General features: G+C 63.6%; 1 protein-coding gene across 3 annotated transcripts; it reads right to left on the bottom strand.

Annotated features, from left to right (window-relative positions):
* Positions 1–1843: 1843 nt before the first annotated feature.
* Positions 1844–17566, bottom strand: COL1A1 (collagen type I alpha 1 chain). 3 transcript variants are annotated; one of them, XM_049800118.1, is made up of 51 exons: positions 17242–17566; positions 15440–15634; positions 15220–15254; positions 15086–15121; positions 14908–15000; positions 14753–14821; positions 14220–14264; positions 13887–13940; positions 13606–13659; positions 13420–13473; positions 13170–13223; positions 13013–13066; positions 12867–12911; positions 12536–12589; positions 12373–12417; positions 12117–12170; positions 11687–11785; positions 11556–11600; positions 11378–11476; positions 11053–11106; positions 10854–10961; positions 10499–10552; positions 10187–10285; positions 9924–9977; positions 9738–9836; positions 9380–9433; positions 8953–9006; positions 8795–8848; positions 8614–8667; positions 8279–8323; positions 8078–8176; positions 7767–7874; positions 7289–7396; positions 7118–7171; positions 6953–7006; positions 6739–6846; positions 6594–6647; positions 6091–6144; positions 5688–5849; positions 5420–5527; positions 5164–5271; positions 4893–4946; positions 4678–4785; positions 4357–4410; positions 4143–4250; positions 3989–4042; positions 3714–3821; positions 3345–3627; positions 2635–2825; positions 2308–2550; positions 1844–2227 (listed from the first exon to the last, which is right to left on the bottom strand). In XM_049800118.1, the coding sequence occupies exons 1-51, from the start codon at positions 17321–17323 to the stop codon at positions 2081–2083; spliced, it is 4362 nt and encodes a 1453-aa protein (XP_049656075.1). In that variant the 5' UTR covers positions 17324–17566; the 3' UTR covers positions 1844–2080. The 3 variants fall into 3 exon arrangements, with proteins under 3 accessions (XP_049656075.1, XP_049656077.1, XP_049656076.1); XM_049800120.1 differs by lacking the exons at positions 14753–14821; positions 14908–15000; positions 15086–15121; ... (1 more) ...; positions 15440–15634; positions 17242–17566 and adding exons at positions 14432–14454; positions 14500–14730 and having other exon boundaries at positions 14220–14373; XM_049800119.1 differs by lacking the exons at positions 14753–14821; positions 14908–15000; positions 15086–15121; ... (1 more) ...; positions 15440–15634; positions 17242–17566 and adding an exon at positions 14500–14730 and having other exon boundaries at positions 14220–14454.
* Positions 17567–27412: the final 9846 nt, after the last annotated feature.

Below are 27412 nucleotides of genomic sequence, written 5' to 3'. Positions count from 1 at the left end.
TGTGTCATCGTCACCCCCCCCTCCCCCCCAGCTCCCCAACTTTTCCTTTTTGGGGGTGGGGGGGGGGCACCTTGGGCTGAGTGCCCTCCAGCCCCTCTTGCTGCCCCACCCCATGTCCCCATTTCTCCCCCCATTTGGGGAGGGGACACACATCAAAGTCCCCTTCACCATGGGTGCACAGTGGCTCTCCCCCCCCCCCCCCCACCCCAAATCCAGCCCAACCCTCCTTACTGGGAGGGTGGGTCCCCCCCTTCCTTCCTCTCCCCCCCCCCCCAGGGCAGTGGGGGGCTGAGCGGGGGCTGCGTTGGGGTGGGAGGACGGATGGGACGGGAACACAGAAGCTCGGCGGGAGCAGAGCGGGAGCAGCTGGGATGAGAACGGGACTGTGGACGAGGGGGTCCCAACCCCAGCGCACCCACCCACCCACCCAGGATCCCCACCCTGACCCCCTGAGAGCGAGAGCCGCTGGTGAAGAGCACCCCAGGTTTGTTGGATCATTTCACATGCTTTATTTCAGCAGTCAAAAAAAAAAATAATTAAAAAAAAAAAAACAAAAAAAAAAAAAAAAACAATTTAAAATTATTATACATATACAAACTAGGTACAGACTCCGGGAAAACCCGGAGCATCCGCCGGGAGATGGGCCGGCAAACGGCAGTGGGTTCGTGCCCCTCCGTGCCCGGGGAGGTATGGAGGAAGGGATGGATGGAGGGAAGGATGGATGGATGAATGGATGGATGGATGGATGGATGGAGAAAAAGCTGCTGGAAGATGAGAGCGGAGCTGAAGATCCACCTGCTTAACCTGGAAAGCGGGGTTGTCCTTGTTCCCTTTCGAAGCTTTTAATTTTTTTGGTTCTACCTTGCATTTGCTCCGGGATTTGCTTGCAGGATGGGGGGAGGGGGGGGGCATAAATAGCACCTTTAGAAAATTCACAAGTTGAGCTGGGCAGCAAAGAAGGAGAGGGGGGTGGGGGAAACAAAATAGAGAGAAATTAAAATAAATCAAGCGGAGTCGCGCCTTTGGAGGCTGTAGCACCAGGCGGTCCCGGGCTCGGGTGTTGTGGGACCAAATTAAAAGAGAATTAAAAAAAAAAAAAAAAAGAAAAGCATAAGATAAAAATCCTGGGGATAAGAAACCTCAGTGACTCCCGAGGGACCTTGAATGGAAGAAAATAAAAATAAAAGATCAACAGAGCAACAAAATGGGATGGGGAACATTAGAGAAAAATTAGCACCTTTGCTCTGAACCTGGCAGGAAAGTCCCGGCATGGCTGAAAAACCCCAAACGAAGCTAAGACTACTTGAAAATGAAATAAAAATAACCCCCAAATTAAAAACAAACAAACAAAAAACAACCCAAAGCACAGCGGTGAGGTAGCCTTCCAGAAAAGGAGAGTATGCAGCGAAGGGTCGGGTCTGCTCGGCGGTGGGGGCAGCGGCTGCTCCCCTGATGTGCTTGGGAATGAATTGATTTTGCTGCCTGAATAAAAATAAAATAAGAACAAAAAATAAACCAAAAACAAGGGGAGGGGGAAGAGAGAGGGAAAACAACAACAAAAAGCAAATTATAACCAAGAGTTAAACATCTTCCTTGCAGCAAAAAATTAATATACTCATGAGATGCAAGAAGCAAAGAGGCCAGCGGGGAAAGGTCGGCTGCAGGGGGGGATTCGGCCGGTCCCGGCGCTCCGGGCTGGGGGGGGCTCGGCACTGCTGGGGGGGCTCCGCGCGGCCGCGGCGGCGCTTTCGGTGAGCTGAGCCACGCCGTCTTCGGGGTTGAGGAGTGCCTGACCCCGAGGAGGAGGAGAGGAGGGCAAGCAAGCGAACCCACTTCCTGGTGATTTTGTTTGAAAAGTCATTTATTTTTATTTTTTTTTTGGTTTAATGCTTTTTTGGGGGGTGTTTTTTAGGTTTGTCTTTTATGGAAACGCAAATAGTTTTAGAGACGCTGGATAGAAACCGACACAAATTCAAGTCCATGTGAAATTTTCTCCTTTTTTTTTGGCTGTTTTTTTTTTTTTTTTTTATTATTATTATCATTATTATTACTCTCTCCTGTTACGCGTGGGGCGTCCAGTTTACAAGAAGCAGACGGGGCCGATGTCGATGCCGAATTCCTGGTCTGGAGCGCCAACGTCCATGGGAGCCAAATCGATGATAGGCAGGCGAGAGGTCTTTGTCGTCTTGTACTCGATGACTGTCTTGCCCCAAGCGCCGGTGTGACTCTGTGGGGAGGTCAGGATCAGTCCCGTCCCCATAACGCCTCCCCACCGCCGCCACCGTGACCATCCCCTGGACCACTCACCGTGCAGCCGTCCTCGGTGACGCCGTAGGTGAAGCGGCTGTTGCCTTCAGCCCTGATCTCGATCTCGTTGGCGCCTTGGAGGAGAAGGGCCTTCTTCAGGTTGCCGGTGTCCCGGTCCATGTAGGCGACGCTGTTCTTGCAGTGGTAGGTGATGTTCTGGGAGGCCTCGGTGGACATCAGGCGGAGGAAGGTCAGCTGGATGGCGACGTCGGCTGGGTTGGAGCCCTCACCACCGTACTCGAACTGCCGGAGAAGAGGCGTTAGGCGCTGCAGAGCTGGTTGTCCATCCCGGTTGTGTCCCCCCTCGTCATCCCCCTCCCCGCTCACCTGGAAGCCGTCGCTCATCGTCTCGCCGAACCAGATGTGCTTCTTCTCCTTGGGGTTCTTGCTGAGGTACCAGTTCTTCTGGGCGATGGTGGCCTGGGTTGGGTAGACGCACGTCTCGCCCGTCTCCATGTTACAGTAGACCTTGATGGCGTCCAGGTTGCAGCCTTGGTTGGGGTCGATCCAGTATTCGCCTGCGGGGCAGAGGGAAGGGGGTCAGGGAGCGGGGAGGGAGGCGAGTGGCCACGCTGGATGGAGGATGGAGGTGAGGAGCAGCCATGAGGGATGAAGGTGAGGAGCAGGTGGAAGGGAGAGAGGATGAGAGAGATAGGTGAAGGTAGCTGTGAGAGATGGAGGGTGAAGGGGTGGTGGGAGGAGGTGAGGAGCAGCAGCCGTGAGAGATGGAGGAGGGAGGTGAGGAGCAGGTAGGAGGGATCTGGTGGGTGGAACATAAAGTGGAGCAGCAGCCGTGAGGAACAGAGGAAGGAGGTGAGGAGCAGCTGTGAGAAACGGAGGGTGAAGGGATGGAGGACGGAGGTGAGGAGCAGGTAAGAGGGTTGGAGGTGAGGAGCAGCCACGAGAGACAGGATGGAGGAATGAAGGTGAGGATCAACCGGGGGGGGGGGGGTAGAGGAAGGAGGGAGGTGAGGAGCAGGTAGAGGGGACCGAGGGACGGAGGCAAGAGCATCCCAGAGGGACGCGGGGACACTGACCGCTCTTCCAGTCGCCGTGGCACATCTTCAGGTCGCGGCAGGTACGGGCAGGGTTTTTGCGGGTGCCTTCGGGGCTGCGGATGTTCTCGATCTGTTGGCTCAGGCTCTTGAGGGTGGTGTCAACCTCCAGGTCCCGGTCGCGCATCACGTTGGCATCGTCGGCTCGGTAGTAGCGTCCGCCGTCGTGGGCCTTCTCCTGGGGTGGCTGGGGCAGGAAGCTGAAGTCGAAGCCGCCGCTGGGGGGGCCGGGAGGACCAGGGGGGCCGGGTGGGCCTGGGGGACCCTGTGGGAGGAGAAGGAAGAGGATGGTGAGCCGGAGATGAAGGCGGGCAGCTCTGGGCGGGCAGCGGCCGAGGGACCAATACGTACGACAGGGCCGACGTCGCCGGTGCGACCGCGGGGGCCGGGGGGACCGATGGGGCCGGGCAGCCCGTTGAGACCATCTTTGCCGGCAGCACCAGCGGAGCCGGGAGGACCCTGCGGGAGAGGAGAAGGGGTGAGCACGGCCATCCTGCCTGGGCAGAGTTATCCCCTCCAGCCCCGACCCACGTCCCCATAAGAAAGCCGATGACAGCGGGGACCCTCTCCCCCCTCAAAGGATGCTCCAGCCCCGGCTGGAGGTCATGGCTCAGTTGGGGACTTACTCTTGGACCGGCGGGACCAGAAGCACCAGAAGGACCTTGTTCACCAGGAGAGCCCTGTGCAAAGCAAGGAATAAGAAGAAGTCCCATCAGCATCTCGCTCTGCTTCCAAGACATGGGGCAGCAGCCAGGGTCACCGTCACCCCGTGGGACTTACAGGAGGACCAGGTGGGCCCTGGAGACCGGAGAAGCCTCTGTGACCCTTCATGCCTCTGTCACCCTGTTCACCAGTTTCACCTTTGTCACCACGGGGACCTTGTGGACCCTGGAGGAGGAGGAAGATGCGTTGAGCGGGGTCCAGGCCAGACACCGACCCCGCACTCATGGGGATGCAGAAGCACCGAGGAGGACGGAGGAGAACATCAACTTACAGCAGGACCACGAGCACCAGCAGGACCAGCAGGGCCAGCGGGACCTTGGGGACCCTGGAACAGGAGAGAAGGGGACAGGTTAGAGCATCCCCCACCTTCTGCTACCACCGGCTCAGGGCAGCGTCACCCCGAGCCGGCTGGTGGGACGCCTGACTTCCAGGGAAAGCTCCCTCCAGTGGCGAGAGCTGAGCCCTGGGCCAGATCCTGACCCGCCACGGGTTTGCAGGATCAGTCCTTGCTCCGTAACGGTGGAGCCCGGGGTGAGCCCTGGGCCAGGGAGGGGTGCGAGGTGGGGGGCACGCCGGGCAGAGCATCACTTACGGTCTCACCGCGATCTCCACTCTTGCCAGCAGGACCGACGGGGCCGGGGGCACCGGGGGCACCGGGAGCACCAGGGGGGCCAGCAGGGCCAGTCTCACCACGGTCACCCTGTGAGGAGGAAGAGGAGGAGGAGGAGGAGACAGAGGAGGTGAGGTCAGTGTGGGTCAGCACAGCCCCATGGCCCCCTCCCACAGCCCCCTCACCAGCCCACTCACCTTGGGACCAGCAGCACCATCACGACCGGGGGCACCTTCAGCACCGGGAGCACCCTACGGTGGAGCAAAGATCCCCTCGTTAGGGCAGGCGGGGGCTAACGAGGGCCTGGAGGGCACCATCTTCGCTCAGGCCACCGCAGCCCCAGCGTGCATCAACTACGGCAGCACTCATGAGTGTCGTGAGTTGGCAAGTCCTCAGCGCAACCAGCCCAACACCGATGCGCGGGGGTCCGTGACCCCCCAACACCGACCGTTACCCACAGCCGCTCACCTCACGTCCAGCTTCACCGGGGGGTCCAGCCAAGCCGGGGGGGCCCATGGGGCCGGGAGGACCGCGCTCGCCAGGGGAACCGGAGGGACCTTGCTTGCCGGGTTCACCCTGCGGAGGGGAGAGGACGGAGGGGTGTCAGACACCGGTGAGCATCCTCCACCGCCGGGGCTGCAGCCGTGGGGGCTGCATGGGTGAGTTGGACCCCAAGGGGGGGTCCTAGCAGCATCTGTTCCCGGGGAGCCCCCCAGGTACTCACAGAGGGGCCAGGCAGACCGGGAAAGCCTCTCTCGCCTCTCTGTCCGGGGAGGCCGACGACACCGCGCTGGCCAGCGATACCTTGGGGTCCGGGGGTGCCAGGAGCGCCCTGTGGGGACAAACGGCACCTCAGGGTGGTGGCAGCGGTGGGGGGGCACCCTCCTGAGGGAGGGGATGACCAAGGGATGCCAGGCTGCAGGGGGACCATGATGTTGCCCAGCATCCTTGGCTCCGTGGAGGGGGTCCGACCGTGGCGGGGGGTGACTTACGATGGGGCCGTCAGCGCCAGGAGAACCCTTCTCGCCGGGGGGGCCGGGGGGGCCAGCAGGGCCAGGCTCACCGGGGCGGCCAGCGGGGCCGGTTTCACCACGGGGTCCTTTGCCACCTTCCTTCCCGCTGGGGCCGGGGGGGCCGGGGAGACCGATGTTCCCCTGGGCGGGAGGGGAGGTAATGCCATCAGGCAGCAGCCCAGGACCCCCCCGGCTGCCAGCTGAAGGGCAGCCAGGGGTGTCCCAGTGCCAACTGGGACAGGGCGGCCACGTGGAACCAACTGGATGGGTGCCCAGCACCTCTCGTCCCACGTCCCCCCCATCACCAGCAGCCACCGTCCAGCACCTTCTCACCCCCCCACCGCCCCGTCTCCCCACCTCTCGCCCTGCCAGGGGTACTCACGGAGGGGCCGGGGGGACCAACTCTTCCAGCAGCACCAGGGAAACCAGTAGCACCCTGGAAGGGAAAAATACTGAAGTCACCAGGGGTCGGATCCAGGCATCGCCTGCCCCCGCCATGGAGTGGGTCCAGGGGACGGTCCCCTGGCTGGGGGCCACCACAGAGAGCCCCAGGGCCGGTAGCCAGGAGGAAAGCATCCATCCACGGGGGAGCTGGGGCTGATTTGGGGGGGGGGGGGGGGCGGTGCTAAAGGCAAACCCCCCCCCTTTTTCCCTCTGCTCCATTCCCCCCTGGGGATGAAGCCACCCCAGGTCAATGCCATCCCCCCCCAGATGGTTTTGGGGGTGCAAGGCTGGAAATGCCAGAGCTCCCCACTGCCTCCACGGTGTTGGGGGGATGGAGCGAAACGCAGTGGGGAGTTAAGCCACCCAGGGGTGTTCGTGTCTGGGGGGGGGTGTCCCTGGGACCCCCAAAGCCCCCCTCCCCACCATGAGACTGGTACTTACAGGGGGTCCAGCGCTACCGCGAGCACCTTTGGGACCAGGAGCACCAACAGCACCCTGTGGAGGAGGAAGAAGAGGAGGAGAGGGGTGAGCCACAGCGTGGGGCTGGACCCTGAGAGAGTGGGGGGGGAGTGGGGGGACAACTTACGGCAGGGCCAGGAGCACCAGTGGGGCCAGCAGGGCCGGGGGGACCGGCATCACCCTTGGCTCCAGCATCACCAGTTTCACCTTTAGCACCAGGCTGGCCATCGGCACCCTGCAGGAGAGAGGAGTGGGGTGAGCCGCAGTGGGGGGCACAGCATCGCCCCGGAGGGGCAGGATCAGGCCCCCAGGGTAGGGAGGAGCGAGGCCGTTGCACTTACTGGGGGGCCAGCAAATCCAGCAGGACCGGGAGGGCCGGGCTCGCCGCGGTCACCCTAGGAGAGACGGTGAGAAATGTGTCACCCCAGGCAGGGGATGGCCACCGACGGCCACCAAAGGATGGCCACCCATGGCAGGGGCATCAGCCAGGGTGGGGGGACACTTACGGGAGCACCACGGGCACCAGTGGGACCAGCAGGACCGGGGGGACCAGCTTCACCCTGGAAAAGGGGAGGAAAACAAACAAAAAAAAAGGTCAAGACTGTGGCGAGGAGGTGGCAGTGGGTACCAGGACACATCTGTCCCCGGTGCAGCATCCAGTTGGGGGACAGCCCTACCTTGTCACCAGGAGCACCAGCGGGGCCGGGGGGGCCGATGGGGCCAGTCAGACCTCGGAGACCGTCTTTGCCAGGAGCGCCGTCAGCACCTTTGGGACCGGGGTCGCCCTGGGAGAGGAAGATGATGGCGGGTTACCTGGGGAGGTCCCCTCCAGGGTGGTCACCCCTGCTTTTCCTCTCCGCCTTTGCACAGCAGCACCGAAGAACCCCTGGTTCTTCATCCTCGCTGGGATCATCCTCCTCCTCCCAGGCTCCGGGGGAAGAGCTGGGCTCAGCCCCCAGCAAGGGACCGTCCCCAAGGGCCGTGCTCAGATGGGGACAGAGGTGGCACTGAGCATCCCCTCCCCAGGGGGCTGCTGCCCACCGGCCTTGGCTTAGGGGACCGCATTCAGCCCCGAAGGGATGATGGTGGGGAGAATAGGGATGGTTGGGAGCCGAGAACCAAGGGGGGGACATCAGGATTTTGGGGGACACGTACTCTGTCACCCTTGGCGCCTGGCAGGCCGGCAGCACCACGCTCTCCGGGCATACCCTGCAGACCGGGGGGGCCTTGGTTCCCGGGGGCACCGGGAGCACCAGCATCACCCTGGGCAAGAGAGAAAGAAAACGGGTGTTAGCGAGAACCCAACGCTTCCTCGGCACAGCACGTTCCTCCCTGGCTTCAGCACCAGCCTCAAGGAAAGGGGGTGAAGCCAAACCCACCCCCCACCTTTACACCTGCACCCCAAGAGCCACCCATCACCCGGACAGTCCCCACCTGGCGTGGCGGAGCCGAGACCTCGTACCTACCTTAGCACCATCGTTACCGGGAGCACCGTTAGCACCACGAGGACCTTGGGGACCGGGGGGGCCTTGGACACCGCGTTCACCGGGGAAACCTCTCTCACCCTGGAGAGGGGAAGCAGGAGAGGGGCCGAGGCTGTCAGGGGGGGTGGCGGGCACCGGGGGGGTGCCGAAAGCCGGCCGAGGAGCGAGTGGGGTTCAACTTACCCTGGCACCGGCGGGACCGGGGGCACCGGCGTCTCCGGGGACACCCTGTGCGGGAGGGAGAGGGTGCAGAGTCAGAGCGGGAAGGGGTGACCCTGGGGACAGGTATGACCCCAGCGGGTGGGGAGGGTGGGGGTCCCACAGTCCCGGGGGGGGGGGGGGGGGTGAGGCAGGGCTGGGGTCCCCACTGCTCCTGGGGGAGAGGCTATGTGGTGCACATCGCCTTGGGGTGCACTGGGGGGGGACCCCATCAGCAGCCCCCAGCTCTGGCTGGGAGAGGGGCGATGGGGAGGGGACAGGGACGGTCCCACGTCACGGCCGTGGTTGCCCACACTTACCTGCTCACCGGGCTTGCCAGCCTCACCGGGGGGACCAGCGGGGCCCGGCAGACCCTGGGGAGGAAGAAGAAGAGCGATGAGACACCACGGAGGTGGGTGACCAAAGGGGGCGAGGAAAGGGGTAACGTCACCCCCACCCTGAACGGTTTGTCCCCTCGCAAGGGAAGGGGACACCCCTCACCTGGAAGCCAGGAGCGCCGGCGGGACCTTGTTCACCTCTTTCTCCAGCGGGACCCTGGGGGAGAGGGGACAAGCGTGAGGGGGGGGCAGTCGGCTCCTGAGCCCCTTCTCCAGTGGCCGAGCGTGGCCGTGGGTCGCCAAGGGCTTGTTGATACTCACGGTAGGGCCGGGAGGACCTTGGGCACCAGCTTCACCATCTTTGCCAGCAGCACCCTGTGGAAGAGGGAGAAGAGGGTGCTCAGAGCACAGCCCCAACCTGCAGCTCCATGATACCCCCATGGGACTCTGCACCCCCCCCCCCCCAAATGGGATGCAGGTCTGGATGCGGCCATAGCAGCCTTCGAAGGACTGGAGAAGCCATGGCGAGCTGCCCGCGGCCACGTCACCTCCCTGCTGTCCCCACTCCAAAGCTGCTGGCAGCCACCGGGCTGGAGTCCCAACCACCTCAACCCGCTGCCGTCCTCATCCTTGGAGCCTTCCCCAGCCCCAGCTCGGCCATCCCACGCCCCATCCCTGCCGCCCCACGCCGGGGTGAAGCTCCTTGCCAAGCCCCCACCGGGCTGGCTGGGCTCTGGCAAATACTTACAACAGCGCCGGGGGGACCAGGAGCACCTCTCTCGCCGGGTTTGCCGGGCTCACCCTGAAAGCAAGAGAGCAGGATGAGACCCATGACGGCACCACGACACCGACGGGCACAAGCCTGCAGGCTCGAGCAGGCTGGGGGATGCAGCCGCGCAGCCCTCCCCAGGGGGGACACGCATCCCCTGAGCCCCCCCTTCTTGGGTGCCTGCTCCACGGGAGCCACGCACCCACCCGCAGCCACTGTCCTGGGTGGTGGCAGTGGGCGGCGGGTGGGAATTCCTCGTGGATCAGGATTTCTGCATCTGTCGGGCAGCAGCATCTCCAGCAGCCCCCCCAGGGAGGCAGCTCCCGTTCACACTCACCGCAGCACCTTTGGGACCAGGGAAACCCATCACGCCAGCTTGACCTCTAGCTCCGGGGGGGCCGGGGGGGCCGGGGCGGCCGTCTTGACCAGCGGGACCCTATTATAGAGGGGAGCGAGCACCCCGTTAGCAGAGTCCGTGGCCAGCCAAGGGAGGAGTAGGGGGGCATCGGCAGGTACAACTTACGGGGGGGCCAGTCTTGCCATCGGGACCGGGACTCCCAGGGCTTCCAGTCAGACCCTGCAAGGGAGCGCGAGGTGAATTAGGAGCTCAGGGCTTCCAAGAGATGCTCCAGCAAACGTGAGCATCCTGGAAAGCGGCTTCTCCGTCGGCATGGAGAGCGTGGCGGCTGGCATCCGTCCCTGGAGCAGGGCCGCCAGCGCGGTGGCCGTGCTGACGTGGCTCGTGGCTCCTCGTAGCCACCGTGCCCACCACCCCGCCGTGCTCACCTTGGCACCAGGGAGGCCGGGTTCCCCGGGGCGTCCAGCTTCACCAGGAGATCCTTTGGGGCCAGCGGGGCCGGGGGAGCCACGTTCGCCGGGGGGACCCTGGGGAGGGGTGGGAGAGGGGACAGAAGTTACCCCAGCTGCAGGACATCACCCAGGGATGGGGACCGGGGCCGTGTCACCGGAGGTGGCAGCGGCACAGAACCGGCCTTGCCAACACGTGGGGATGGGTGACAAATGCCCGGTGTCCCCACTGCCCCGTAGAGGACACGGCTTTCTCGCCCGGACAGGCAGGAGGGAGATCTGGGGACCTACCTTGGGACCGGCAATGCCATCAGCACCAGGGAAACCGCGGCTGCCGGGAGCACCCTGCGAGGGACGGGAGAAGGGTCAGTGTGGAGACACGGGGTGACCTCAGGGGGTTTGGGGGTGCAGGGGAGGGATGCGCTGATGTGGGACGCGGCCACCAGTGGGAGCAGCCTGGTGTCCCTGCTGAGATGCTCCGCTGGAGACCTCGGTGCGGCATCGGAAGGGGCTGGGGGTGCCACCACGGTGGGTGCCTGTCCCCGAGCACCCATGACGCTCAGCCGCTGGAGGTTGGGAGATGGGAGGAGGACGGGGATGGTGACGGGGACACGGCGGAGGTGGGACAGGGACTGCTCCTACTCACACGTTCGCCGGCGGGGCCAGGAAGCCCAGCGGGGCCGGGCTCACCACGAGCTCCTCTTTTGCCTTCTTCGCCAGCTGGGCCGGGGGGACCTTGGACACCAGCGGGACCCTGGGGAAGGAGAGGAAGGGATGAGCACCCATGGGATACATCGGAGCCAGGAGGGGCCGAGCCCCTGTGGAGACGTGGGGGGGTCACTTACGGGTTCGCCTTTGGCACCAGTGTCTCCCTTGTTGCCTGGAGCACCAGGTTCACCCTGGAGGTGGAAGGAGAGAAGAGGAAAAAAAAAAATGTTAAACACCAGATTAATGAGCAAAGGGAGCCCTGAGCCTCATCCTGCCCGGCCCCTCAGCAGGAGGGGGGATGCTCATCATGTGTTGGCCTCCAGCACCATCCTGCACTCACAAGGGCTGGAGGGGACAGGGGATGCTAGAGGAGACATCTCCAGGTGGGACAGCAACTTGCTGGAGCAGAAGAAGGGATCTGACCCCAGAAAGAGGTGGATGGAGGTGTCCAGGGATACTTACGCTGTTACCCTTGGGACCGGGGGCACCGCTGGGACCCTGGGGTCCGGAGGGACCACGGGCACCGGGGAAGCCGGGAGCGCCAGCAATGCCAGGAGCACCCTAGAAGAGGCAGACGAGGTGGTGAGGGAGCAGCACGGCCCCTCGTCCCAGAGCCAAGAGGGAGGCAAAGGACACTCACGGTTGCGCCCTTGGCACCAGGTTGACCATCAGCACCGGGGTTGCCCTGTGGAGAGAAAGAGGAGGAGGAGGGTTATGTTGGGGCTGGCAGGACATGAGGCCAAAGGACAAGGAGTGTGGGATGCCACTTACAGCAGGACCAGCAGCGCCAGCAGGGCCGGGGGGACCGGGCTCACCGCGGGCACCTTGGGGACCTTCACTGCCACGAGCTCCCTGGGGACCAGTTTCACCCTGGGGAGGAAGAGGAGGGAGGAAGAGCCGTGAGCACGAGGGCTGCCCTCATACCCCCGACATGGCTGATTTCCCCCTCCATCTGCAGCTCCTTTCCCATGGAGGCAAAGCCAGGAGAGACACCCATGGGACTTGGCTGGGGATGTCCCCATCTGCCCCACTGTCCCAGGCAGCTGCCAGCCCACGGCACTTTGGGCTTTCTCATTTTGGGGCCACGTGGGGAACCCATTCGATGCTCAGTCCATCTCCCTCACCCCACGCTCCCAGTTCCCACCACTTTCTCCCAGCCCAGGAGATGCCACCTGGGAGGAGATGGTCAGGCAGGTCCTACCTTAGCACCAGCAGCACCGGGGAAGCCGGGAGGACCAGCAGGGCCAGTTGGACCCTAAATGGGAGAGAGGGCACGTGTCAGAGGAGGGATCCCACCTCACACATCTGGCATTGGCCGTGGTTTTCCGGGCAGCACAGCTCTGGCCCCCAGCCAGGATTTCCTGGCTGTGGTGGAACTGGGATGGGATCTCCCTCTAGAGAAGCTGGAGCTGATGCCAGGTGCTGGTAGGGGGTGGATGGTTTTGGGGGTTACTTACGGGAGGACCAGCAGCACCAGGAGCACCGTCGTTACCACGAGCACCCTGTGAGAGAGGAGACACCCATTAGTGATGCCCACTGGCAGGAGAGGTGGCCCCCAGCCCCCCCCCCCCCCATGCCCCAGGCAGGTGATGCTCAGCCCTACCCAAACCAGATACTCACAGCGGGGCCAGATGGACCGGGACGGCCTCTCTCGCCGGGAAGCCCGCGAGGACCCTGGGGAGGGGAGAGGACATGTTTGGGTCACCAGGACAGACACTTTCACCTTTCGGCACCTCCTCCCACCCCTGGCCCCCCCCATTTCTCCCTGCTCCTGCCCACAGCAACATTTCCAGGGGGTTAAATCCCCTCCCACCCCATTCCCTGGGGCATCCCCGGGGAAGCATCCCCAAGGATCAGCTGTCACCCCATCACGTCTTGCCCCTCATCCCCATCCCCTTTTACTGGCCGAGGCCAGATCCCCCCCATGGTCCCCAGGGACTCCAGTACTCACCATCTGCCCAGGAGCACCGTTCTCTCCGGGGCTGCCAGGCTCACCCTAGGAGAAAGGAAAACATTGAGGGATCTGCTCCGGAGGGAAGGAGGGAGCAGCCATGACTCTACAGAGAGGACAGGGGTGACGCTGCCACCGCTCCTCACCTTGGGGCCAGCAGGACCGGGCTCACCCTTGGCACCATCCAGACCACTGAAGCCCTGGGAAGCAGGAGAGAGAAGTGGGGGGTCAGGAGGGGAACCACCCAGCAAGGTGGTCCATCCCCTTCCCCTAAATCTTGCAAGCATGGGAGGAGGGACTCACTCTGTGACCCTTCATGCCCGGCAGACCGGCAGTTCCTGGGAGACCACGTGCACCCTAGGAGAAAAGGGAAGGTGGTGATGGAGATGCTCGGGGCGGGGGGGCTGTCCCCACACCCCTTTACCCCCCTCCCCAAGGTGGGGGGGGGGCGGGCAGCTGGTGTCACATCCTTGCTTTGCTACCAGGCAGGCCACAGTGGGGGTGTCCCCTCCTGTGCCCCCCAGGGACGACACCCCAGCAGGGAGCATCTCACCTGGGGACCGGGGGGACCGCGCTCTCCGGGACGGCCGGGCTTTCCAGCTTCACCCTAAGGAGAAGGACACCAGGTTGGTGGCATGTCCCCAAGCCAGGTGGCTTCTGCTCACCTTGAGGAGGGGGCTGGCAGGGTCACCAGGCCCCAAACTGGGGTGAGGGAGGACCCCAACTGCAGGCCACTTACGTCATCTCCGTTCTTGCCAGGGGGGCCGGCTGGACCACGGGGACCCATGGGACCCTAGGAGAGATGCAGGGCAGGAGTGAAGATGCTGTGGGTGATGGCTGTGCCCCGTCACCCTGTCACCCAGGCCGGGCAGCGCGGGGATCCTGCAGCCCCATTCCCACAGCTCCCAGCCGAGATGCCCCGGAACGGGGACGGCATGGCCATGGCCAGGGCTGGGAACGGGCAGCCTTGTCCTCATCCATGTGGGATGTCAGGCTGGAGGAGGAGGTGGCAGGACTCACAGAAGCACCAGGCTCTCCGGGTTCACCAGGGGGACCTTGGAAACCTTGAGGACCCTGTAGGTCGGTGGGGAAAAAGGAAGAAAAAGGGAAAAAAATAGGTTAGAAAATGAGGTTAGGCCTGCAGACACCAGTGACAATGGTGGTCCGCCTCCCCCCCCCCCCCCCCCCCGCCGCCGTATAGTGGCACGAGGACGTGCGTCCCCACGTGTTTCCGTAGCCATCAGGAAGGTTGGAACGCCCCATCCTGCCCTCTCCCCATCCCATCCCACCCAGCCTCCTGCCACCCGAAGGGCCGCTTGTCCCTAGAAAGAGAGGGGAGGAGGAGATACTCACAGGAGCACCAGGAGGACCGGGGAGACCGCGGGGACCAGCTGGACCCTGGGAAGGAGAACAGAAAGTGGTGATGAGTGGCTGCCCTGTCACCCTGTCCCCATCTCTGTCACCTTCATCACCCATTCCCTGTCCCTGTTGCCACCCCATCCCTGTCCCCATCCCTGTCTCCATTGCCAGCCCATCCCTGTCTCCATTGCCACCCCATCCCTGTCTCCATTGACAGCCCATCGCTGTCCTCATTGGCACCCCATCCCAGTCCCCGTTGCCACCCCACTGCTACCCCATCACCACCCCATCCCTGTCCCCGTTGCCACCCCATCCCAGTCCCCGTTGCCACCCCACTGCTACCCCATCACCACCCCATCCCTGTCCCCATCACCACCAGGACTGACGCCGCTCCCCATCCCTCCCACTTCCCACCGCTCGGCAGCATCCTCAGCACCGCCGGCACGGGATGCTTCGCCCGGCTTCACACCTCCCCCCCGTGTCCCGAATGTCCCCTCCGTGGGGACCCACGCCACCCCGGTGCTCACCATGGGACCGGGCACGGCCATGCCACCGGCTTTCTCGTCGTAGCCATAAGACATTTGAGGAGCGAAGTTCTGCAGGCAGGAGAAAGAGCAGGGGGTGAGCAGGTTGCGGGAACCCCCATGGGGGTCTGCACCACCGGGGGGACCCCCATACTCACTCCGCCGAGGCCTGGAGGACCTGGAGGGCCTGGGGGTCCCGGGAGGCCAGGCTGTCCAGGGATGCCATCTCTGCCAGGGGGGCCGGGGAGTCCCTGGGGGGAGAGAAGAGAAGGGTGAGCCCCAGCAGGATGGGGGTCCTGGCAGAGGCGGGGGGGGGTCTGCGGGGGTGATACCCACCCTGTCTCCTTTGGGGCCGGTGTCTCCCTTAGGACCCTGTTGGGGAGAGACGAGATGGGTGGTTAGAAAAGGGGTTCTCCAAAAATAGGTGGGGGATGTCCTGGGATTTGGGGTGGGTGCAAGGGAGCCCTTACCTCTACTCCAGCGCTTTCTGGGTAGACAGGGGAGGCTGCGGGAAAAAGGACGGGCGTTTAGAGGAAGCCAGCGTGACCCACCACCCCATCCAACCCCGCACCCATCCTGCAGCCCCGACACCCAAGGGAAGGATGCCGAACCGGGGTGGGATCCAGCCCCAGTGCTCCCCGGGTACCACCAGCCTGCGCCGGGATGGGGACGATGGGGACGTGACGGTACCGTCGGTGTCGGGACAGATGGGGCAGCATTCTCCGAAGGGGATTTCGGCGTTGGGGCAGTCGGAGGTGTCCTCGCAGATCACCTCATCGCAGAGGATGTTGCCGCTGTCGCAGACGCAGATCTGGCAGGGTTCGGGTTTCCACACATCCTTATCGTTGTACGTTAGCCCATCCTGTATGCAGCTTCCAGTTTGAACTGGGAGATAAGGGGCAGGGCAGGGGGGAAGCGTGAGGGGCCGGGGGAGCACGGCGGCAACCCCCCCTCACGGCCCTTCTCTTGCTCTTCCCCCCCCCCCCCCCCTTTTCATCCCCCCTTCGCTCCTGCAGCGTTTCTCCCTTCATCTGGTTCTCATCAGCCCATCGCGGTGACACAGGAAAAGCACCACAATAAACTCTTCCCACATACGCTGGAATTTAAACAAAAACCTCCAGCCAGTTGCTACGTCCCGCGGCGGATGGGGCCAAGGCAAATACCCCCGCGGCGGGCAGGGGGTTGGCACGGGGGGTCCTCGCCGTCGGCGGGGGACGGGGACGGGGATGGGATGAGTGGGATCGGGTGGGTTGGCCCCAATGTCTGGGTTGAAATTAAATCCAGGCGGCTGCGGGATAGGACTGGATCAGGCCAGATGGATTGGGGAATAAGAGTCCAGAGATTGGAGGCAGGCGGGGGCTGGCGTGGGGAGGGCAGGGCGACGCGCCAGGGCCAGGGGCTGGCCCCACGGTGGGGAAGGGTCCCGGGGAGGGGGGCACGGGGCTGTGTCGACCCTACGGCCCCCCCGCTCGGTGAGGGTAAAAAAAAAAAAAAAGGCGAAAGGCAAAATGCATATTGCAAAATGCAGAAGGCAAAACCGCCTATTGCAAAAGGCAAAAAACGCAGAAGGCGAAATGCAAAAATGCAGAACGGATCTGGTCAAACGCAAAACGCAGAACGCGAAATGCAAAATGCAAAAAAAACCCCACCAAAACCAAAACCAAAAAGCACAGAAAAAAGTCCCCCGAAAATGACAGAATTGGGCAAAATACGAAAGGCGCCCCAGGCCTGGCTCCGTCCCAGGGTCCCCCCCGTGTCCCCACGCCTGCAGGTGGCAGGCGCAGGCAGCCCAGCGGGGCGCAGGGGGGGACCCGGCTGTGGGGGGCCGGTGACCCCAACCGTGCCCCCGGTCCCCGGAGCCCCCGTCCCCAGTGCAGCCCCACGGGGAGGCCGTGGGGCGGCATCCCCGGTCCCAGGGTGGCCGAGCGGGGCCGTCTGGCCAGCCCCGACTTTACGGGCTGCCGAAACATTTTCCTTATGAATCATCTGAGACTTTTCTAATTCTTTCCTGATGGCTTTTGCAGATCCCGGTGCCGGGCCCCCCCCTCTCCCCTCCTCTCCCCCCTCGTCGCTCTCTCCCGCGCTCTTTCCCCCCTTTCCCTTCCCTGCCTCCTCCTCCCCTTCTTCCCCGGCTCCCTCCTTCCCCGCCGGCTCCTCTCCACCCTTCCCTCCCTCCCTGCTCTTGGCAGGGCGCCCCGACTCTCCGCGCCAGCACGGACCCCCTAAAACCCCTTCACCCCCCAACGCCAAATTCCCCCAACCCGCTTTTTCCTCCTTTCATTTTTTTTTCCCCCCTAATTTCCCCCAACTTTTTTTTTTTTTTTTTTTTTTTTCCGGTTTTGGTTTTTCACTCCAGATGCCAACCACCCTTTTATCCTTCCCCAACCCCATGGCAGCAGGACCAAGCGTCGAAGATGCCGCCCGACCCCGTACCCACCCACCACCCCGCATCCCACCGGCGGTGAGGACCATCACCGACGCCGACTACTTACTGTCTTCTTCTCCTTGCCCGCGGGTGAGTAGTACAGTCGCTGCTATCAACAGCAGTAACCGAGAATCCACAAAGCTGAACATGTCTAAATATTAGACATGTAGACTCTTTGGGGTCTCTTTTGTTCTTAGGTTGGGGTCATACGGGGCCGATCCGACTCTGGAGCTCCAAATCCAGACCCCAGCAGAAACTTCCTACTGCCCTTGCCCACTCCTTCGCCTCCCCTTATATACGATGCGGCGGCGGGGAGAGGTGGGACCCATCGCAACCGGGGAATTTTGGACGGCCCCTCGACCAATCAGCGGCACCCAGCAAGTCGGGGGGCACCCCTCGCAACCCCCCCCCCCCGCCCCCGTCTCTCCGTTCATGCACACGCATACACAGACATGCACACGCGTGTCGTCCCGAAGCGGGGCTGGGAGCGGTGGTTGTGGGGTGGATGGGAAGGGGATGCTGGGGTGGGTGAGGTGGGGGTTTGGGGGGGGGGTTTTGGGGGGGATGTTTAGGGGGGTTTTGCACATCCTGAGGTGTTTGGGGGGGGGGCTGGATGTGACTGGGTGGGGTGGGGGCAGGCGATGTGGCACGTGGCGCTTCGGGGACCCCGGTGCCACGCGACGCCGGGTCCTGCACCGGTCGGGGTAGGGGTCGGGGTACGGCAAACGCTTGCTCCCATCGGCGACCCCCCACCCATCCCCACCCCAGGGGATCCCCAACACCCCACCCACCCACCCGTCCCCAGGAGGACCCTCGTTCAGGAGGACCAAACCCCCCAGCACAGTGCAAAGGCCAAGGGCACGAGCACCAGGCGCCCGGAGCATCCCTTGGGCGAGGATCTCCTGCGGGACCCCAACCCAGACACCCCCAAGAACTACTTGCTTTATTTTCTTTTTCTTTTTTTTTTTTTTTTTCCCCTTTCTTTCCCTCTTTTTCCTTTCTTTTCCTCAATCCTCTCCCTCCTCGCCATCCCGCTCCCCTCTCTCCCCCCCTGGCACGCCTCCACCGCCGTTTCCACATTTGAAGGAGCCACGTTGGTTGGAAAAAGCAAAAGCTCCTTGACAATAATCCACAATCTACCGTGCAATTTGGGGAGGGTGTAATTACACGCCAAAAAAATATACGTATTTACCAGGGCCGGGGTGGCCGCCTGGAGCTCGGGGATGGAGGGAGGAAGGAGCCCTGCAAGGGCAATGTGGCACCCAAGGGGGGTCACCCCCTCTTTTAAGGGGTGATTCTTTAGGGAAAGGGGTGGGAAATGGGGCTGGGGTCTTGCTGGGGGGTGGGGAGCGAAGAGCTGGGTTCAGTCCTTGCACCTCTGCTTGCCCCCCGTACCCCATACTGAGGGCTTGCAGGCTCGTGGGTACACTGGGAGCACTGGGAGCGTTGGGATTGTTGCAGAGGGAAACCACATCTGAGCGGGAGCTCCCACCAAGTTACTTCTTTATTATTTATTTTTTTTTCAGGAAAAAATAAATCAATGCAATTTAACAATGAAATAACGGGGCTGGGGGGAGAAGAGACACGTCGAAAGAGCAAAAAAAAAAAAAAACACCCACCCTCGCACCAGTGACCTCTCCAGGTCTTTTTTTCCAGCCTGCAATTAAATGCAAAGAAAAAAAAAAAAAAAAAAACAAAAAACACAGCCCAGGAGGAGTTATCTGTGCGGGTTGCACACACACACACACACGCATGCACACGGGGACACGCGTGCGCGCGCAGGGAGCAGCTGGCCGGCTTTCAAGCCCTGTATCTATGCATCCGAGACACGTTGCAGGCGAAGACTCCTCCAATCATGCTTCGGCGACTCGAAAACCCCTGGCCGGGCTCCAATCTGAAGATGTGTCTTTAATTTTTGCAGCATGACAGAAAAGAAAAGAATGTCATCTTTTTTTTTTTTTTTTTTTTTTTTTTTTTTATATGCATGGAGAGGGAGGAAAAAAAGCCGGGGCGAGGAGGAGGGGGGGGGGGGGGGGAACGGGACGATGCCACCTCATCAGCCCCCGGCCGCCCGCCCCAGGAATGCAGGAGGGTTCTGTGCAGGGGTTGGGGGCGGGGAGGGGAAAGGGAAGAAATCCCACTTAAAAAAAAATAATAATAAATAATAATAAGAAGAAGAATAATAAAAAAAAAAAAAAAAAGAGCCTGGAAAAGTCATTAGGATCCTAGGAAGCGGAATGGGAGACGTCAAGCATAGGCCTGGGCCGGCTCCTGCGGGTGCGGGGTGCGGGATGGGGGATGCCCGGGATGCTGGGTCCTGCCCGGGGTGGTGGTACCCGCCTGGGACCATCCTGCTCCTTGGGGACATTGGGATGGGCGGGTTGTCACCCGCAGCCACCTCCTGCCAGCCCCAACCTTTGGGGGAATCCGAGACCCTTTCCCGCACACCCCAGACTGGTTTCACTGGTGCAAACCGGACCTGCAGCTGGCGGCGCGTGAACAGAGGCGCTCGCCCCAAAAAAGACAGTGGCCACCCCAAAAACTCGCTGGTCACCCCAAAAACTCAACGGTCACGCCAAAAAGTCGGTGGCTGCCCCCCAAAAAAATTCAGTGACCTCATCCAAGGCAGGGCTTGCCCCATGGATGGGGGGGGAACCGAGGGCAAGGGAGCGCAGCCAGCCCCCCCGGCCACACAACCCCATCCCCTTTTGGGTAGGACCTACTGAAAAACAAAGTTGATGGGGCCGGGGGCTGGCGGGGTCGGGGTGGGGGGGGGAGGAGGGTGCTGGGGTTTGTTTGCCTGTGCCGAGAAGAGCTGGAGCAGACGCCGGCATCTGGTGTGAGTTAACTCCCCTCGACAGCGCAGACACATGGATCGGATTAACTCCCTTTTTTCTTCAGCCCCCCCCCCCCTCCCCTTTCCCCATTCCCCACTCGGCAGCTCTGGGAGCCAGCCCCACACCAGCTGCCCCCACCACCACCACCCCCCCACCCAACCATCGCCCCGCTCCCCATCCCGCACCCAACCCCGGTCCCGTAGGACCCCACCGGGGATGCCGGGGTTCCCCCCCAGCTCGGTGGCTTCGCCCCGGGGTGGTGGTCCGGGTGAGGATGGGGACGGTGGCAGCTGGGGTCCCACGACGGGGTGACACGCAGGTGGTTGACCCCATGGAGGAGTTTGACCCTATGGAGGAGGTTGACCCCCATTAAGGTCCCCATTACAGGAACCCCCCCATTCCCAAGGGACCCCGGCGTTCCCGTTGTCCCCAAACCCAGCTCCGACCCACCCCACCAGCACCGCGAAGCCCCTCGGCGGGTATTTCCCCAACACCCCACCATGCTTGAACCCAAAACACCTCACTCCCCCTTTCTCATCCCCCCACGGGGACGTGGTGGGAGCTCGGTGCCTCAGTTTCCCCCAGCCTGCCCACAGCCCGCAGCCCGGCACCGCCCCGGCTATTCCTGGTGGCCGGCCGGCCCTCGGCACCCTCAATTGTGGCAGGCAGGGCAAAACCCCGTAATCACGGGCAACGACTCCCCCGGCTATTTCCAGCCGCTCAAAGCAGGCAGGGCAAATTGCTTAATTGGCCTTTGGGCTGCCAGCGCCACGCCGCTCCTCGGCGGGGGCACCGGCTACCCGGGAGGGTCCCAAAAATAGGATGCTCGTATCCCCATGGAGGTAGCACGGGGACCCCCAGCTTGAGAGGGGGACGTGAAGGTGACAAACTCATCCTGCTCGGCGGGATGGAGGTTCTTCTGCTTGGGATGGGTCTGGTGGGATTGGGGTTTTGGGGGTTTGCCCCCTCCCAGGGCTGGGTCCCTTCTGGGGGGGCTCTTCCCACCCCGTCTGCACCCCCACATTCCAGGGCTGGGGTGCGGAGCCGGGCTGGGGATGGATGGGGGCAACTCCCAGGGGTCAGCAGGGATTTGGGGGGGGATGGGAAGTTTGGGGGGGGGCGTTTCCCAGGCTGGGAGCAGCAGCCCAGCCCGGGCCCCCGCCGTCTGGGCTCGCAGAGCCGGGATGGAAACTCTGAGGGCCGAGCTCCACGCTGAACATTTTCCGTTGCCAGTTCGCTTCCCTGCTCGCTTTGGGGTTTTTTTTGCTTTTTTTCCCCCCCTTTTTCTCCTTTTTGGTTTCATTGAAGAATTTGCTGTTCCTGTGCGAGGCCCCTTGCCCCCCCGCCCCGGGCAGCCCGGAGACGGGGTCATGCTCCCCAGCCCTATCCCAGTTGGACTGTGGGACTGGGAGGGATGCGGGACTACCCTCAGCACCCCACCTCCCGCCTCCCCACAGCCCCCCCAGGTCCTTTCGAAGGGGACTCCCCCCACCCTCTCATCACTGCACCTCCAGGAAAAGCATCCCAAGGAGCTGCCAGATTCATTTCCCCAGGGATGGGGATGAGAAACGGGGATGGGGAATGGGACAGGGGCAAGGATGGGGATGGGGAATAGGGAATGGGGATGGGGAATGGGACAGGGAAAAAGATGGGGACGGGCATGGGGATGCGAGGGCTCCCCGCGCTGCCGGCCGGCACCGGAGCCTGGCTGGGATTTCTCCCAGCACAGATTCGCCGAGTGACCTCATCCGCCGCGGGCTGGACAGGAGCCCGGGGCCTGGCTGGGACGGTGGCTCCGGTGCCACGTGGCCGGGGCGTGGGGCTGCCGGCACCCACCTCGCACCCACCGTCGTCTCCGACCGACAGGACCCCGGTGTGTGTGGGGCACCCTAGGGGCTGCTGTACCCCAAAATCTTTTGGGAGGGGAGTTACAAACCCCAGGAGCCCCCCAGGAGGGCTGAGGGGAGCTCCGGCACTCACAGGGTGAAGGTTTGATGGTTTTTGGGGGGGGCAGAGCTGTGGGGTGTCCCCTGCCAGCAAGAGGGGTGGCAGGTCCCTGGTTCCCAAAGGACATCGGGCATGTCCGACACCAATCCCCCCACTCCGGGTTCTGGGCGGGGTGGGGGGGGTGTCTTATTCCCAGCAGGGAGTTGGGCGCTGGTTGGGATTGTTGGGTTGGTCATTGGGGTTGGTGGTTGGGGTTGTTGGGTTGGAGTTGTTGCACTGGGGTTGGTGGTTGGGGTTACTGGGTTAGGCTTGTTGGGTTGGGGTTGTTGGGTTGGTGGTTGTTGGGTCAGGCTTGTTGGGCTGGGGTTGTTGGGCTGGGGCAGTTAGGTGGTTGGGGTTGGTGGGCTGGGGTTGGGGGGTTGGTTGTGTTGGGGTCGTCGGGTTGGGGTGGGTGGGTTGGTGGCTGGAGTATTTGGGTTGGTGGTTGGGAATGTTGGGTTGGTGGTTGGGGTATTTGGGTTGGGGTTGACATTGCTGGATGGTTGGGCTGGGGGTGGGCTCTTGGGGGGGGGGGGTGTTTTGGTGGTTTATCTTCTTAGGAGTGATTAATTTCAGATTTGGGGGCTGGGGTCCTCCAGACGTACAGGTGGGAGGTGGCAGGGGTGGGTGGGTGGATGGATGGCAGGATGGACGGACAGCTGGAGGCCAGGCAGCATGCGGATGTGGTGGATGTTCCCGGGTGGTGCGAGGACACCGGTCCTCTGAGGTCCCACAGCCCAGGGGGTCCCCCAACATCCAACCCCCCCCCCCAGCCCCAGCCATGGGCATGCCGTTCTCCAGGGAAGTGCTGGGAGCAACAGGTCCCTGGGAAAGGGGGGGTCCCCAAAACCGGGGGTCCCGGGATCCGGGGGGCTGGGAGGTTCTTGGGGGTGGAAGGCCTGGCCCAGCTGTGGAGGCAGGATCTGTCCATCCCAGTGGAAGGCAGGGCTCAGCTGGGGCCTGGCAGGGGGAGCTGGGACGGTGGCCCCAGCCTGGCCCCCCCCCCCCCCAGCCCGGCCCCTCCAGCTCCACCGCCCCCGACCAGGGGTCCCTCCAGCTGGAGCTCAGCCCAAGCAGCAGCAATGCTGCAGCCCAGCCTCAGTTCTTCCTCCTCCTCCTCCTCCTCCCCAGCCTCTTCCCAGCCCCACGTCAGCACCTTCCTCCCAGCCCTCCCTCCCCTCTCTCCCCAGTTCATCCCAGTTCCCTACCCGGGGGACCAGCATGGATGAGGTGGGGGGGGGGGGGGGTTAACTCTTCCCTCACAGCCTACTGCACCCCATGGGGTTCCCCCCATTCCTTCCATGTCCCCCAGCCCCACGGTGTGTGTCCCCCCCCCATCCCCACGGGGTCCCCCATCCCCACGAGCCCCCCCACCGTCCATCCCCGCCACGTCCCGTCCCCAGCCACCGGGGCTGGGCTCTGCTGTTTTGGCAGCAGGATCCGGCCATCGTGGAAATATAGAGTGGGGGGGGGGGGGGGGGTGTTGGGGGGTGTTGGGGGGGGATGGGGAAGGGGCGTGGCCACTGTGTAGGCGTGGTCTGTGCGGGAGGGGGTGGGGCCACTCAACAAAAGGATTTCAAAAGGATGAAATTGGGGCAAAGCCAAAAGAAAAAAAAAATAAAAAAAAAAAAAAAAAAGTGCTTTCCTCTCCCCCCTCCTCGAAAAACTCCAGGCTCGTCCCGTCCCTGCCCATGCATACGTGTGCACCCGCCTGGGAGGGGAAACTGAGGCACAGCGGAGCGAGAGGGGCTGCAATGGAGCCCACGGCGTTCCCAACCTGGTGTCGTGTCACGGGCTGTGCCCAGCACCGGGATCCCCCTTTTGGTGCCCACGCAGATCCCCAGGAGAGGCTGCAGTGGGGTGCAGGGGGGTCCCTCCACCCCAGCTCCCCCCCCCCCCCCCCCCCAGTCCCCCCCAGCCCCATACCATGAGCCCTAATTGGAAGCAGACACGTCCCCACACGGGGACAGGGACGGGGACGATGGAGGCCGGCCGGCGGGGATCCGGCGAGTGGCTTCGGTGCCCGGCACATTCCTCTGGCCCCCGTCGACTGGTGCCTCCTCCCTTGGCGGGGCAGCTGCTGACGGCCTTCACCCCCCTCCCAAAACCGGGGGCAGGCGCAGGCGATGCCCTTGGCTTCCACCCCACCGCTGACACGTCTCCGGCACAGCCTCCACGTCGGCAGGCAGAGGGGGGGCCCAGGAGCTATGCCGGGAGTCGGAGGGGGGGGGGCCCAGGGAGGGTCCCCCTGCCCTTTACTGGGCTGGTCCCCACCCTGCTCACCCCTTGGGGGGGGGGGGGGGGGGGTCTGCAGCCCAAGGCCCACCCATCTGGGCATCGCCCCGAGGGGCTGGCAGGAGACTGGGCAGCGCTGGGATGTGCCACGCTGTGCCACGGACAGCACCGCGCTGTGCCATGGGCAGGGCTGGGCTGTGGCACGCTGTGCCATGGGCAGGGCTGGGATGTGCCACGGGCAGCACCGGGCTGTGCCACGCTGTGCCATGAGCAGTCCCTGGGGACACAGGATGGGCAGCGCTGGAGCCATACCATGGGCAGCATTGGGGCCATGCCATAGGCGGTGTTGGGCATACGCAACGCCGTGCCACAGACAGCATTCGAGCCATACCATGCGTGGCATCGGGGCCATACCATGAGCAGTGTTGTGGCTATACCATGGGCAGCATCGGGCCCGTACCCTTAGCTATACCACAATCAGAGCCCGCTCCCCTGCTCCGCCTGCCCAAGATGTGCCCGTTCCCGGTGCCGGCACACGACGGTGCCGCCGGCCATGGGGCAGAACACACCGGGACAGGCGGTCCCAGCTCCGCAGGTGCTGCTGGGTTCCCCCCCTCTATGTAGGTCAGGGCAAGATTAAGACACGTCCCCCACCCCTGCCCGCGGGCACGGCGGGGAGCGAACGCATCCCGTGGGCACCGGCCCGGGATGTCAGCCCCTACAAGCCCGGGCACGCAGGACCCCGCCGTGGGGACACCCTGGCTGCCGTCCCCGAGAGCCGGCGGGACGTCACCGCTGCCTGCGGCACCCATGGACACAGCTCTGAGGGGGGGGGGGGGGGGGGAGGGAGTGCTGCCCTGCAGAAGGGAGGGGGTTTGGGGGCAGAGAAGGAATAAAAGGGTTTCGCGGTGAAACCAAGGGTGGCTTTTTGCTTTTCAGGTGTGTTGATGCCACACCGTTACGTGTCCTCCTCGGCCATGACGCAGCCATCCCTCGCTCCAGCCACCCTCTGTCCTCCTCCACCTGTCCCTTCTCCCATCCTCCATCCCTCCATCCCTCCATCCATCCTACTACTTCACATTCCTTTATTTATTTATCCCTCCACCCCTCCCTTTCCATGCCCACACGCTCATCCCTCCCTCCCTCTCTCTGCTCCATCCGTCCCCTCTCCTCCGTCGGCGCCTCCGTCAACCGCTCCGGCCGTCCCCTCCGTCCTCCTCTCACCGCAGCCAGGCCCCCGTTCACACCTTCCACGGGGTCCCCATCGCCCTGCCCACGGCAGCACCCTGGGGTGCTTCCAGCTGGAGCAGCCCCCGGCTCCCGTCCCCGGGGAACTGCCAGGAGTCGCTTGGGCGCTCGCCCGGGCTGAGCTCCCTCAGCATTCCTGCTCCAGTTGCCTGGCCAGGCTGGGAGGGGAACGGGGATGGGAATGGGGACGGGGACAGGCAGGTCCTGCCGGCACAGCTTGTCGGCCCTCACTGCCATGCAGCTGCCTCTGGGGAGGCGGTGGGGATTCTCTGATGTCTAATAGGGGCTTGAGCACCCACCACCGCCACCACCACCCCCCAGCCTTCTGGCCCTAAACCCAGTCTCATGGAGCATGTCAGACTGGGAAACTCACTGTCTCTGCTCCCAAGCCAGAGCCTGGGGGAAGCTGGAGCCTCTGCCATGTCCGAGATCTCCTTGGGGACCGTGGCTGGTCATGGTATGCGGCAGGACACTGCTGCTTTTCTCTGCCGTCACCGGTTGTCTCGAGCCTGCCAGAGATGCCTGGTCCCTGGGTGTGCCACCGCCAGGCCCCACGCCACACTGTCCCCTCCCTGCTCTCATGGCTGTGTCAGGATCAGCCGAGCTTAGTACGGAGAAAAGCATCTCCCAAAGTCCTGGGGCGTCCCTGGGGCAGCAAGGTGGGATAAGGATCTCCATCCCCCCCCCCTACCTGGAACGCTCGGGTACCACAGGGTCACAGCCAGGATCTTAGTCCCTCAGTGCACTCCCCCGGTGACACGGAGACATCCCAAAAGGGACACAATTCTGGGAGTGGGGCTGAGCAGGACATTTTGCTCCCAGCCACCCCAGGGGTTGGGGGAAGCGGACAGAGAAGGGCTGTGGGTTTGTGCGTGCAAGCCCTGCACGCGTGAACTTGTGCGTGCAACTCCTGGACCTATAACCCCTCTGCATGCAACCCCTTGTGCATGCAACCCCTTGTGCATGCAACCTCTGTGCTTGCAACCCCTTGTGCATGCAACCCCTTGTGCATGCAACCCCTGTGCATGCAACCTCTGTGCATGCAACCCCTTGTGCATGCAACCCCTGGGCGTGCAACCCCTGGGCGTGCAAACACTGCTCGTGCACATGCGTGTGCTGGGCAGCACCAAGCCAGATCCACATGCCCGTGTCACGCGTGTGCGCGCTCGAAGCCGCACACGCAGCAAGCCCCACGCGGGCCACCCCTCGCCACCGTCGCCCCACACGGGCCACGTCCCCGTCGCGACGGAGGGGCGACTCGACCCCCGGGCCCGTCCTCGGTGGAGGTGACGGATCTCCCCGCGGCCGGTGCTCGGGGCTGGCGGTGCTGGGTGGGTTGCGCTGCCGGGCGGTGTAAGCGGTGTCCGGCTCTCAGCCCCGCCGGCCGGGTGCCAAATTCCTCCACCCCCACAGGAAGCCGTCGGCGCGCTCGGCGTTCGCTCTGCACCGGGGCCAGGCCGGGCCGGAGGGATGCCGGAGAGAGAAAAGACTGGAGAAGAGAAACCAGGTCAGCTTCGAGCCGCCAGCGTCACCCTGGCAGGCAACGGCCGGCTCCTTCGAGGAAGCAGGGCGAGGATCCGGCCCCGGTGACGTCCCCTCCGGCGCGAACGGCACGCGCCAGCCGAGCCCGCGCCTGGCCGCCGCTCGCTCGCTCGAGGAACCATCCCGGCCCCGTGGCCCCAGCCATGGGGTGAGCCCCAAATGGGGACATTTTCCTCCCTGGGGTCCTGGAGAGCCTGAGGATGAGGAGGTGGCTTTGAGGGGAGCCACCTGCCGGGGGTGGGGGGGGGCTGGCTCGGCCACGGCTGCCCCGGGAGCCTCAAGGCTGTGACAAAGGGGAGCAGAAGAGTTCGGCTCGCACGACGCCTGCGTCGTCTCTGTGTGATGCTCCCGTCCCTGGGTACCGCTCCGTCCTCAGGTACTGCTCCATCA

The sequence above is a fragment of the Accipiter gentilis genome, chromosome 5, assembly GCF_929443795.1.
Source record: "Accipiter gentilis chromosome 5, bAccGen1.1, whole genome shotgun sequence".
In the NCBI taxonomy this organism is placed as follows: domain Eukaryota; kingdom Metazoa; phylum Chordata; class Aves; order Accipitriformes; family Accipitridae; genus Astur; species Astur gentilis.
The sequence above is the reverse complement of the archived record's forward strand: the minus strand, read 5'-3'. Positions and strand labels throughout refer to the sequence as shown.